Genomic DNA, 12,732 nt, shown 5'->3' with positions numbered 1-12,732 from the left:
CATGTGCAGTGTAATAGTTATGTGAGGAAGGGAGGGAGAAAAGGATTGGTAATGGATTAATTTTGTGTATTTTAAGTGCGTCATGTTTAATATATTTGTATTGAACTGTCAAAATTTGAAAATCAATAAGGAATTAAAAAAAAAAAACAACAAAAAAAACCACAAACCACCCTGGCTTTTGCTTCTTAAACCATCTGAGGCTGGAGCTGTTCTGGAGGCAGCCTTCCAAACCAATAGGAGAGGAAGTCTGAGTCTTGGTGCACAAATGCCATCTACAGGCTGACTCAAGGGCACATTTGTTGTAGATTTCAGACAGAAGCCCAGTTTGTTGGTTCCTCTCTAAGCTTTAGGATTGTCACAGTGAAAACTGGACTAAACAGGACAGAGGAAATGAAGAGAAAAGCTTTGGGTAGGTACAAAAGAAGGTTCATGGAGGAACTGTCCACCAAAAGAAAAAAGAAATCACCAAATCAAAATGCAGATAGCTTTCATGCTGCAAATGTGATGGTGTATGGTTATGCTCTTTTAACAAACTGCTGGCTTACTGTCTCCACACGGATTTGACTTTGTGACCCAGTGGTTACTCCTTTTGTGATCCCAACACAAAAATCTCACACATTTGCTTTTTGATATATTCAGTATCCAATATCTTCCCTTCTAAATTATATAGCCATACCCAATACCTAATCTTATACACTGTGTATACAATTATCTAATTACAAAGTCAGTTAGATTGGAAGAAGACCAGAAATTCATTAAGATAAGGCTTCTGAATGCTTAGAATCATAATGCAATTCAGATAAAAGCATACACCAGAAGCAACTATCCATTTGTAGCTATTTGAGCTGCAGAATGAAAAAGTTGTATACCAACATATCATAAAAATATAACAGGAGGGATTAACCCTCACTTAAAATGAAGCTTATTTATGGCTTTCAGAAAAGACCCTATTAGTGGGAGAATCATGGCTTATTATCAATAACCCAGATGTTTTACTGCCATGATCACTATTAGTAACTAACAGTTTTTGACATTAAATTGTTCTTCAGAACTCTTTCACTTTATTACTCTTCAACTTTTAATGCAACTTTAATGAGGACGGGTGTAGTTACGTATGAAGTGACATAGTGTATTATTAAAGAGGACAGCATGACATAGAACAAGAGCTTAAGTACAGCTGGAAAAAGGTTAGGAGCTTGGAGCTAAGGTTTCTCTGCAAGTAAATAATAGTACATTGCGATACCAGATCATTATGATAGTCTGGATTCTCTCTTGTATATCTTATAAAAATGGCCAGAGTTGAACTTTTGGTTGGTATTGGTTGTGCCAGTCTTTTATAGAGGTTTTAAAGTTTATGGCTTTGTATAACATGCTTTTTTTTTTTTTTTTGAGTTGATGTTAAATATTCCTTTCTAGGTTACTAATTCTTTCCATTTGATACCCATCAAGAGTTGTCATGTCCAACTTCCATGATTTTCTGCAGCTCTCTACATTACAAAATAGAGTTTCCCGATGCTGCACTTGGGCAAGTCAAAAGGTTTTCCCAGAAGAGCAGCTGCTCCTGGGATTGTAAAGTCTACCTCAGTAGCAACGTGAGGCCAGAAAAAAAAAAGTCATATCCTGAGCAAGGAATGGAGCACAGCTTCTGTAGGTAATTTAGCTCGCCTGCTTTGTCATTTTCATTGACCATATGCTGAGGATCAGTTGCTATTCAGATAGGGGACAAGAACAATGGTCATTATCACAGGACATGGCAGGAGTATGCGTAAGGCCCCACCTGCAGTAGGTTAGTTCTATAAACGGAGCACACTACATAGGAGCCCATTCAGGGGAAAGGCCATATCAAAACCAGATAAGTGAACATCTGGTCTTCTTTAATGACATCTTAAACAAGCATAAAGACAGAACAGCGGTCCACAAGGCACTGGCTATTCTTATAATTTTGCCCATTATTCACACACAGTGTCAGCACAAACAGGAGCAAACCTCAGCTGATTATACAATGCAATACATTTATTTTTCATTGTACGAAATGTTTATAAATGTTAAGATTTAAGGGGAATGAACAAGAAATGGGAAGAAACTTGTCTTTCCCTCTGTTTAGCACCAGATTATTCAATCCCATCATAGAGGAACTCTTTTTTTTTTTTTTTTTTCAGCACACACATCTCCAAACCCCTCCACTGCGAAAGCTGAGCAGCGGAGAGATTGGTACTCAACTCAGATCAAATGAAAGTGACTACAATGTTAGAGCCTGACAATCTCGTGCAAGGCTGATGTGCAGCCAGGGTGCGGACAGCATTTAGGCCTTCCCTCCTGAAGCGTCACTTCTCAGGCGTAAATTCTGTTCACTAGGATCCTTAAAAAGAATTCCGTCAAACAACACCTGGCACATCTGTAGGAGGGCTCCCTCTGCGACCAATTCAAACCCAATTTGCATTGCCCAGAATAGGAAAGAGAAGTTCAGGCAGGGAAATACTGGGACAGCTACAAGTATTTCAGAGGTGAGCCAAAGCTCTTTGCAGAAGTACAATACTAGAATTCTTCAATCTCATGAAAATCAAACAACCACTTGACTCATTCTACCAGTGTTCATGAGTACTCCATCGCATCAAATTTTGATACTGTAAACATGATAGAAAACAGATGATTCCTACCTCAGAGCTTCTCCTGATTACAGTACCTCTTTTTCTACTCATGTTCAGGACACTATGGCCATGGTGTTAATGCACATCAGGTTAGGGCTTTGTGGCTTCTATGGGAGTAAGACCACCAAACCTGAATTACTGAAAGAAGAGGTAAAGAAGAAAACAATGCCTGTTTCTTTTCAAGCACTCATCACTTTTCTTCCTTGTGTCCTCGCTGATGGTCCCATTGCCTTTTCTTCCAAAAACCTGGCTAGTGCTTATATGTACCCAGTCAGCTCATTTTTAGCCTTTTGCAAGCATGAGGAGCAGAATCCAGTTTTTTTCCCCTCCAAAACTGGAGGTAGGAAGAGCAGCATGGCAGTTCAGCAATGACAGGGGATGCAGGAGACAGCTGAATGCCCTTAAGCATTACTGCTCCTCCCAGCTCTCCTGCTCAGGATGGACTCTTAGCAGGGGTGGAAGACTCTGTGTGCCCCAAACTGAGTTATGAATTTTGCTCTAGATAAACTTTTTGAACTGCATTTAAAAAGACATATCCTTAACTTAGTTCCTTCGCCCCCTCCCCTGAACCCCTCAAATCAACAGCATCCCAGGGCAATGTTATTTTCCCTTAATGTTTCAATAACTATCAAGATATAGTTAAGTAAAATTATAACAAATTTTGTTGATATATAGAGAGATATACATATAGATATATATAGATAGATAGATAGATATTTGTTCTTTTCCTCTTTTCAAATATATAGCTGATTAAAAAGATGCAAAAAAACTTACTGAATGGAATTAAGTGGAACTCTTGACTGGAGTTTTTAGCTTCATATTTTTGTTGTGTCATCTGTTCTACATAAATACACAGATATATATTATAGATCTACTTTTAAATTGTTTAGAAAACATCATTCCCCTTCACGTTCCCCTACCCATAGCAAAACAAATAATATTCTGGCTGCAAAAATACTCCCCTCCCCTGCGTTTCCTTTCTAGCTGGCAAATCAATTTTTCCTTGCAGACCCTTTGGAGGGATCAGCTACTCATGTCCACATAAACGCAGCCTTCCTTATTTCTTCACCCTCAAACAGCAGAAATTGTGATAACGTGGATGGCACTGCCCACACTCCCAGATTCAAAGAATCCAACAGGCAGTCTCTCTCTTTGTATAGGATTCAGAATCTTCTTTCTCGGTGTCTTTATCTTCCAAGTGAGATTCTCTTTTGTTTTTGGAGGAGCTAGAGGCAGACTGGACTGGGACAGGGTTATTTTCACCTTGTAATAATATACAGGCTAGACTCTTCAAAAAACAAAGTGCAAAATAAAAGCTATCCCATGCAACATTCACTTTCCAGAAGCAGGGTGTCACTCTGGCAAATGGGTGAGAGGGTGAAGAAGCATGTGTGACTATGTGTGCCAGGGTGTCTCTGAGTGAGTGCATGTGTGTGTGAAAGAGAGAGAGGGAGAAAAGAGAAAAGAGAGAGAGAAAGAGAGAGCGAGTCAACTCCTCAGCTTTCAGTGCAGTGATTGAAATATAAATATAATCAATTTTAGATAGACTAGTAGAAATAAAAAATCAATGTGGCTTCCAAGAAAGCCACTAATGCCATGGGTGGTCAGCTTTCTAGCAGCTGTTTGAGAGCTCGTTCAATGTTCATTCGGTGCCCAACTCGAGTTACCCCTAGCTCCACAAAGTCCTCCTTGGTTAGGGCAGGGAGATGGGTGCCTTCAATTTCATTGTCTTCAAATTTATCCCGGTGTTCAACGAGGTTGATACTTTCCAGCCAGTCTCCCACATCATACTTGTTCCAAAGATGAACGGGTTTTTGGATGAAAGGCCGTGGAGGGTGTAGTGCGTGCAGTGATTGTGTAGGTGAAGGAGATGGTGATGGGGAACGGCTTCGGGCACTCACGCTACGCACTACAAAGCGGACTTCCTTGGGTTCATGTGGAATGGAGAGGCTGGAAGATTTGAGAATGGTAGGTGGAGTCAGAGCATATGGACGAACAGTGCCAAGAGGTTCTGTCCTTTCAGTGGCAGGTTTTACAGGGCTGGGAGTACGCCGGGCCACAGGGTACCGGCTTCCAGGTCGTACTGTGTAGGTGGTTCCATAGCTCCGCTGGGAAATGGTGTGGAGTTCACCTAAACTACTGAAAAGTCTGTGGAGAAAGAGGAAAGAAGCAGGTTTAAGGCTATGATTAAAACACAGGAAGGCAACACAGAGTTAAAAGCAAGCTGAATATCATTTCATAAATACAAGGCTACACTTGCTAGGGAATGCCTTAATTTAATGAAAAGGTTACTGAATCTACAGTTACATACTGTACTGCTTAGGATTGGGGGGTAGGGAGGGATAACTTACTTCTTTAGGTTCTGTCATCTTCTTGTTACAATAATCAGTCCTAATTATTGATAGAGTGCACCGCCATATGGAAAAATATCCTTTGCACTTCTAAAACTATGCCTTTTTCTTGATCAAATAATCCATTCTGTCCTTCTTGCTACCCAAACTAAAAATATTGCCTTTCTGGCCCACATGTTTCAAACTCTTAAACTGTAAACGGTAGTTATACAAGTTTATAGTCTCTGCTTCTAGCTGCTCTCTTGATTTCTTTTAAATACCAATAAAATTGATTGAACTAAATGTTTCTGTTCTCCATTTAACTGATGTATTTTTTTTTCTAGCTTTGCTAGATCCCTCGTGCTCCAAAGAGATCAAAACGTCACATCCTCCTCTAGAGGTTGTCTCACATGGATATTCTACACCGGGGGTGTCAAACTCAATCACACAAGGGGCTGAAATCTGAAAAAAAGCTATGTCACGGGCCAAATTTTTAAAAAAAAAAAATACTTAGGGGTCCTTTTATTAAGGTACGCTAACTGATTTAGTGCGCACTAAATGCGCACCTTAATAAAAAGACCCCTTAGTCTTAGCAGAAGTATAGGGTTACAACCTCTCCAACCCCATGCCGGCTCTGTGATGTAAACAAAATAAATAAAAAAGACTTTTCCTCTTGCTTTTAGGGCCAAGACAGGCATGGGAGTCAAATTTTGGATTAGGCAGTCTGTTCTGATTTTGTGTGTGCTCTTGTTGAGGTGGGGGTGAATGAGAGGGTGTTGTACATTATCATATATATTAAAACGCTAAGCGCGCATGTGCACTCGCGCTGCGTGTTCCCTGATCTGTTGCGGCAGCACGAGTGCGCATGCGTGCCAGAAAAGCTTCCCTGCTCTCCACCTCACAATATGGTCCTACGGGTCGAAGTGTCTTTAGACGCTGCCTTGGCAAGGCTGTGTGGAGTGGCAGCTGCCGGGAGGAGGCCGCGGCAGCTTGAGGTGAAAGGCGGTGCGGAGTGGCGGCTGCCAGCCACTAGCACCCCCTGCCCTCTTCGTCGCGGCTCAGGAGAGATGAGGCAGTGCAAGGCCTGGACGTCACCGCCGCGCGATGCGACGCCTGCGCGCTGCAGTAGGGACTCTAGAGGAAGTGGCTAGAAGTGCAGACACCAGCTCCCCGCGATATGGCAGAGGCCCTGCACCAGAGTGAACTCACGCTGCCACCCAGAACTCCCCCACCTCTGCTGACCCTTGCCCCTGCCTGTCCTACAGGGCACCCCTGGCAATCCTGGCCCACAATAGTCGACCCAGACCCAAGGCAGAGGAGACACTGGAACACCAACAATGCAACAGGTACTCTAATGATGCTGGATGGGGTGGAAAAAGGTGGAAATAGGAAAGGGAAAAGGGAAAATGGGAATATTGGTAGGTAAAAAGAAGGGAAAAGGGCTACTGATGGACAGGGGGAGCAGGGAAGGGGTTCTGCTGGACAGGGGGAGGTAAAAGGAAGAGAAAAGGGCTACTGCTGGACAGGGGGAGCAGGAAAGGGGTTCTGCTGGACAGGGGGAGGTAAAAGGAAGAGAAAAGGGCTACTGCTGGACAGGGGGAGCAGGAAAGGGGTTCTGCTGGACAGAGGGAAAGTAAAAGGAAGGGAGAAGGGCTACTGCTGGACAGGGGGGAGAGACAGAAAAAAAGGGGGGCTGGGAGAAAGAAAAAAAGACACACATACAGAAAGAGGTCTACACATCTATTCTAGCACCCGTTAATGTAACGGGCTAAAAAACTAGTTATTCAATAATATAACTGCAGGGGCCTGGTAGCAAGGGAGTAGGGATGGGGATGAGAGCAGAGAAGGTTGAGAAGCATGCAGACAGGTGGGTGTTGAAATAATAAAAACTGTTCCCTGGAATGCATGAGGCCTCCTGGACATACCATTGTAAATGGAATGTGGGCCTCTCTTTGTGGGCCTCCTTGATCTCTCTTCTTCTCTTTAGGAAACCCCCCCAAATACCTTTCCTCAGCTGCAGGTCTGCGTGGGACCTAACTCTGCAGGTTCACGTGGCATCATCTGTAGGTTCACGCAGCCTGCAGAGGATCGCTGGTCGGCAGTAGCGATCCTCGCAGGCCACCGTAGCCTCAGCCGCACGTTCCCTCTGGTGCGGTCCCACCTGCGGTCCCGTACGTCGGAGGAGGGGCGGAACCGCGCTAGAGGGAACGTGCAGCTGAGGCTACGGCGGCCTGCAAGGATCGCTACTGCCGACCAGCGATCCTCTGCAGGCCGGGTGAACCTAAAATGATATGGCGCTTGTACCAGCGGGCCAGCTTTGGGGGAAATTTGAAATTGGCTGGCGGGACAAATTTCAGTACCCCACGGGCCAGAGTTTGAGAAGCCTGTTCTACACAGTATTAACACCTGCAGAGATTCCCTATGAATCTATTGAATTTGTTTTCTATTTTTACGCACTGGCATATACTCAAGCATCTATGTTTAACCGCTCGGCATCTTAGTGATGCTCATAGTTTGACACTGACAAGATAGGGAAGGGGTAGAATTTTCAAAGCCATTTATGAAGGCAACAAACATTTTACCTGTGCTATATACAGTTGCTTGAAAATGGCTGTCCTCCATTGCAGCTTAAAGTCTGTGTGTTGCTCCACAGTTAAGAACATAAGAACATAAGCAGTTGCCTCCGCTGAGTCAGACCAGAGATCCACCTCGCCCAGTGGTCCGCTCCCGCGGCGGCCCATCAGGCCCATTGCCTAAGCAGTGGTCCTTGACTATTTTTATAATCTATCTCTACTCCTATCCCTTAATTTTTATCTGTACCCCTCAATTCCCTTGTTCTCTAGGAACCTATCCAAACCTTCTTTGAAGCCATGTAACTTGTTCTGGCCTATCACAGCTTCTGGAAGTGCGTTCCACATATCCACCACCCTTTGGGTGAAAAAGTACTTCCTAGTGTTTGTTCTAAACCTGTCCCCTTTCAATTTCTCCGAGTGCCCCCTTGTACTTGTGCTTCCCCATAATCTGAAAAATCTGTCCCTGTCCACTTTTTCTATGCCTTTCAGGATCTTGAAGGTTTCTATCATGTCTCCTCTAAGTCTCCGCTTCTCAAGGGAGAATAGCCCCAGCTTTTTTAGCCTGTCAGTATATGAGAGGTTTTCCATACCCTTTATCAGTTTAGTTGCTCTTCTCTGGACTCCCTCGAGTACTGCCATGTCTTTCTTGAGGTGCGGTGACCAATACTGGACACAGTTTGCACACTTGTAGCTACAATGAAAGCAGGCATTCCTGGGAGACCTTCTCATTAAAGGCATGCTGTAACCTGCTGTTGCTGCATTGACCCCATGGTATTTGGGCAAGTCAGTTAATCCTCCGGTACCCACCAAGGGGGGGGGGGGGGGGGGGGGGGAGGGGAGAAAGAAATGGCTATCATTCACGGGTAAAGACAAGCGAGATGTCTTTATACAGTTACATTTATTTTCATACAAATCAAATTAAAATATTAAACATAAAGTCCCAGTGTGGGTACTTGGAAATAGATCTTTAATTACTAAGGTCTTGACTAGGATTCCAGTCCCACTTTCATCTTTGCCTTCATGCTGCTGCTCATAGTGGTGGTGCCTGGACATGGCCTAGTACCAAATATTTGGAGTTAATTCTGCCTGAAGCAGCCAGCGTTTAAAAAAAAAAACAAAAACACTTGACTGCCGTGGGCTGAATATAGACCAGTTTCTAACAAATTGCAATCAGTGATGGCGTACAGACAACACCTTTGATGGCTGGTGGTTGGCTTATGCCTATTAGAGAACTAATTTTCCTCTATTCAAAGAGCAATAAAACTTACACTCATGCACACTGGTATATCACAAAACAGTAAAGCTTTGATAACAGCCATGCCAATCTCCTCCAACTGCCCCTGGGCACAAAATACAAGTAAAGCACAGGCAGCTGCAATGCAGGCTTCATCCTTGCACTGTTCTTTAACAGAACATTTTGAACATATGCTGAGCCAGTGTAAGCTTTCTTTACGTACTGGCCCACCACAGAACAAATGCCATATTGATGCATGTTTTCCTTATAGTGTAACCCAGGGGTGGGCAACTCCGGTCCGCAAAGGCCAGAATCCAGTTGGGGGTTTCAGGATTTCCCTAATGAATATGCATGAGATCTGTTTGCATACACTGCTTTCAATGCATATTCATTGGGGAAATCCTGAAAATCTGACTGGATTCCGGCCCTCGAGGACAGGAGTTGCCCAGCCCTGGTGTAACCTATCACACACAATGGAGATGTCAAGGGTAAGAGTGGTACAAGCTTTCCACACATGCTGCTTTATTACAAGGACAGATAATTAATAGGTATGGATAGCATATGGTTTTATTTATACATTCTCAATAATGTGCCTCAGTTCTTCTCTGGAGGAACTACTTATACCAGGGGTCTCAAAGTCCCTCCTTGAGGGCCGCAATCCAGTCGGGTTTTCAGGATTTCCCCAATGAATATGCACTGAAAGCAGTGCATGCACATAGATCTCATGCATATTCATTGAGGAAATCCTGAAAACCTGACGATTGCGGCCCTCAAGGAGGGACTTTGAGACCCCTGACTTATACTGTTCATATGTCCAGTTGATCCTTGTTTTGTCTGCTGAAACTGGCCATTATTCTGATAAGATTAAATGCAATGCAGTTTTCTGTGAAGTTGTTGTTCTCGGGAAGTTGGATTGATAGCAGCAGTTCATTTCAAAAAAGCCAGGTCTGAAGTGTTGGGATGGGACCTACAGATAAATTAATTTGTATCCACGCAGGTTAGAGGTTTGCAGTGAACTTGAAAAAAGAAGAAACCGATTTGGATCCAAGTCCACTAGAACAAGTGCCACCTGAAATATATTTAGCACTAATTTTTTAAAATGAGAAACAATGAGGGATTGATCTTCAGCTGGGTGCGCTCAGCAATTTGCTGACCGACATCGGTGTTATGCTTAGGAATTCCAGGCCAGGCCTTGTCCAGGCTCCAGCACTGAATTTCCAGGTTTCGGTAGCTGGCTACACCATAGCTGGTAAAGTGTGATAGTTAGCACTTAACAAGTTATAGGGTACTGCATAAAGATAGGACTGACTTATGTATTGATTTTGGCTAGTTAAGTGCAAACTTTACCCCTGGAATGCCCTCCAAATAGTTGGTTTTGATTTAAGCACTAACCAGTCATTTCCAGTGGCACTAACTAATTAAGCTCTGCGGAAAATGATCGGTTAGCTTCAAACGGGTGATTTAACTAGCCAGGAGCCTTTTCTGGTCAAATAAATTGCTTGAATATCGATCCTTGATTATTCTAATGTTAAACTATCTTAAAGGAGTTAATATTTAAAGGCCCAATTCTTTGCTTAATTGAAATTCTCCATAATCTTATATGACTGTAAAATGTACACAAAAATATAGACTTTAGACACATTTGTCCCTTCTTAGCATTTGATCCATATCTTCACAATATCTCCACATATAGGTTAATCTAGAAGTACGGAGACACTGTAATGCTATCCGTTCAATCTAGATGTGAGGAGGTTGAAGATGGAGCTACAAAAAGGGAGGAGAACAAAAGAATACTTCAAATTAATAATTATATGCGAGTAGAGCTTAAATGACAGAGATACCTGAAATACTAATTGTTGTCTCTGGAGAAAATATTTCAGGTGAAATGGAATGCAAAAACTACGATGATTCATTTGGGAGAGAACATCATCCAGCAATATGAAGGTACTAAGAACGTCACCTCTTGAGAGAATCATTCGGACTTGCTCAGAAAACAACTTGAGGAGACATAAGCACATAAGTCATGGAGTTGCTGAAAGCCCATTTTCTCCAAAGTGATTCTTACTGCTGGAGACCTGCTAATAGATGTTAGAGAACTGGATAGGATCATATTCAGACTCTGGCTATGAGTGTGATCTCCAACACAAACAAAATTATGCGTTTAAGAAATCAGGTTGGCTAATAGATTGCCTGATTCTGCTATTTCCAAGGGCAAAACTCTCTCCTGCATGCAGGAAATATGCAGTTATGTACAAATCACCAGAGTTTAAGATGAGGGCCAAAAGGGAAGGGGTAAAACATGGACCTCATGGACCTGACGGACCTCACGGATCTAAAACAACACGTCCTTAAAAATCTGAGGTCCGTGCCACTTGTAGTTTTTGCTCTGACAGACCTCTATGACATTTTAGCGCTGATGGATCCTAATACTTTTCCCTCCCTATGCTGAGACGGATCTGTCAGAGCTAAATTGTCATAGAGGTCTGTCAGAGCCAGAAACTACAAGTTGCACGGACCTCAGATTTTTAAGGACGTGCGGTTTTAGATCTGCGAAGTCCGTGAGGTCCGCGTTTTACCCCTTCCCGGGCCAAAAGAACTTATGCGATTGCCCTTGATTTCAATGTATTCTTCTTAATCCGTATCAAATGAACTTTGAGATTTTCCTCAGTTTAGCTCTTTTAGATAAGACTTCACTGTAAGCAAAAAAAAAACAAAAACCCAAACAAAACAAAATAGAACAAAAAAAACAAACAACCCCAAAACCATAAAATCTATTTAGAAAACCACAGAACTTAGGGCTCCTTTTACTAAGGTGCCCTAAGTTTTTAGCACACGCAGGAAATTACCGTGTGCTACGCTTCTAGAACTAACCCCAGCTCAATGCTGGCATTAAGGTCTAGCGCGCAGGGCAATGTAGCCCTCGCTATTCCGCGTGTTAAAGCCCTAATGTGGCTTAGTAAAAGCAGCCCTTAGTTGCTGAACATGAAGAAATTATTCCAAGCATACAACCTAACAGATTATTTAGAAAAAAAAGAAGTTTAAACTTTCCTACATATACGTTTTACGTAAAGAGGATGCATGTTTATGCTTTATAGGCAACTCATGCTGACAAACAGACACTGCAGTGCAATTGGCACACACCCCATGCTTTCTGAGGAAATTAGTTTCATATTAATATACAGTGGTGCCTCGCATAACAGACGCCTCGCACAGCGAACGCTGCGCACAACGAACTTCAGGTCTTGCTTCACACAACGAACTTCGTTTCACACAACGAAGTCGCCCGAGCTGCATCGCTTAACTGCCCTCTCTCCGCCTGGCTCCCTGTGCAGTGGCGCTAAACCCCCCTGCCGCCGCTGCTGCATATTTTTAAGCCTCTGCCGCCACCGCATATTTTTAAACCTCCCCCCGCCGCCATATATTTTTTTAAAAAAGCCACCACTGCTGCAACTTTCTCACCCGCTCACTTGAACTGGTGGTCTAGCAAATTTCCCAGCCAGAAGCGCAGACAGAGATCAAGAGCAAGCCTTCTGTGCTACTGCCTGGGCCTGCGCTGATCTCTGAATGGCTGCAGTCAGCTCTCGCGGGACTCACAAGAACTAACTGCAGCCAGCTCTCGCGGGACTCACAAGAACTAACTGCAGCCATTCGGAGATCGGCATGGGCCCACACAGGCGTGCAGAGGAATTGCTCCTGATCTCTGCGCTTCTGGCCTGTACGCCACTGGCTGGGAAAGATGGGAGGAATTAAAAAAGGTACTGGGGAGTATGTGGGGGGTGATTATAATACACAGTAAGGATCAACAAAACCCCTGTCTCCCCTCCCCTTCACATATATCCCCTCTATATCATGCTAACAGCTCTAACAAGATAAATTTATCTTTTTTTATGTCATCTTAGCATATTTTATGCTACAGAACGAATTATTTTTTTTAACATGTATTGTTA

At 43.3% G+C, this 12,732-nt stretch overlaps 1 protein-coding gene across 4 annotated transcripts in view; it reads right to left on the bottom strand.

The window, feature by feature from the left end:
- Positions 1-1,373: 1,373 nt before the first annotated feature.
- Positions 1,374-12,732, bottom strand: part of SHANK3 (SH3 and multiple ankyrin repeat domains 3) — a 924,054-nt gene continuing 912,695 nt past the window's right edge. For all 4 annotated transcript variants that reach the window (XM_033958997.1, XM_033958999.1, XM_033958998.1 and 1 more), the window contains one exon: positions 1,374-4,796. In XM_033958997.1, coding sequence (XP_033814888.1) covers positions 4,253-4,796 — 544 coding nt within the window. In that variant the 3' untranslated portion in view covers positions 1,374-4,252. The remainder of the gene's footprint in view (positions 4,797-12,732) is intronic.

The sequence above is a fragment of the Geotrypetes seraphini genome, chromosome 9 (assembly GCF_902459505.1).
Source record: "Geotrypetes seraphini chromosome 9, aGeoSer1.1, whole genome shotgun sequence".
NCBI lineage: Eukaryota > Metazoa > Chordata > Amphibia > Gymnophiona > Dermophiidae > Geotrypetes > Geotrypetes seraphini.
This window is presented reverse-complemented; position numbering and strand designations above follow the sequence as displayed.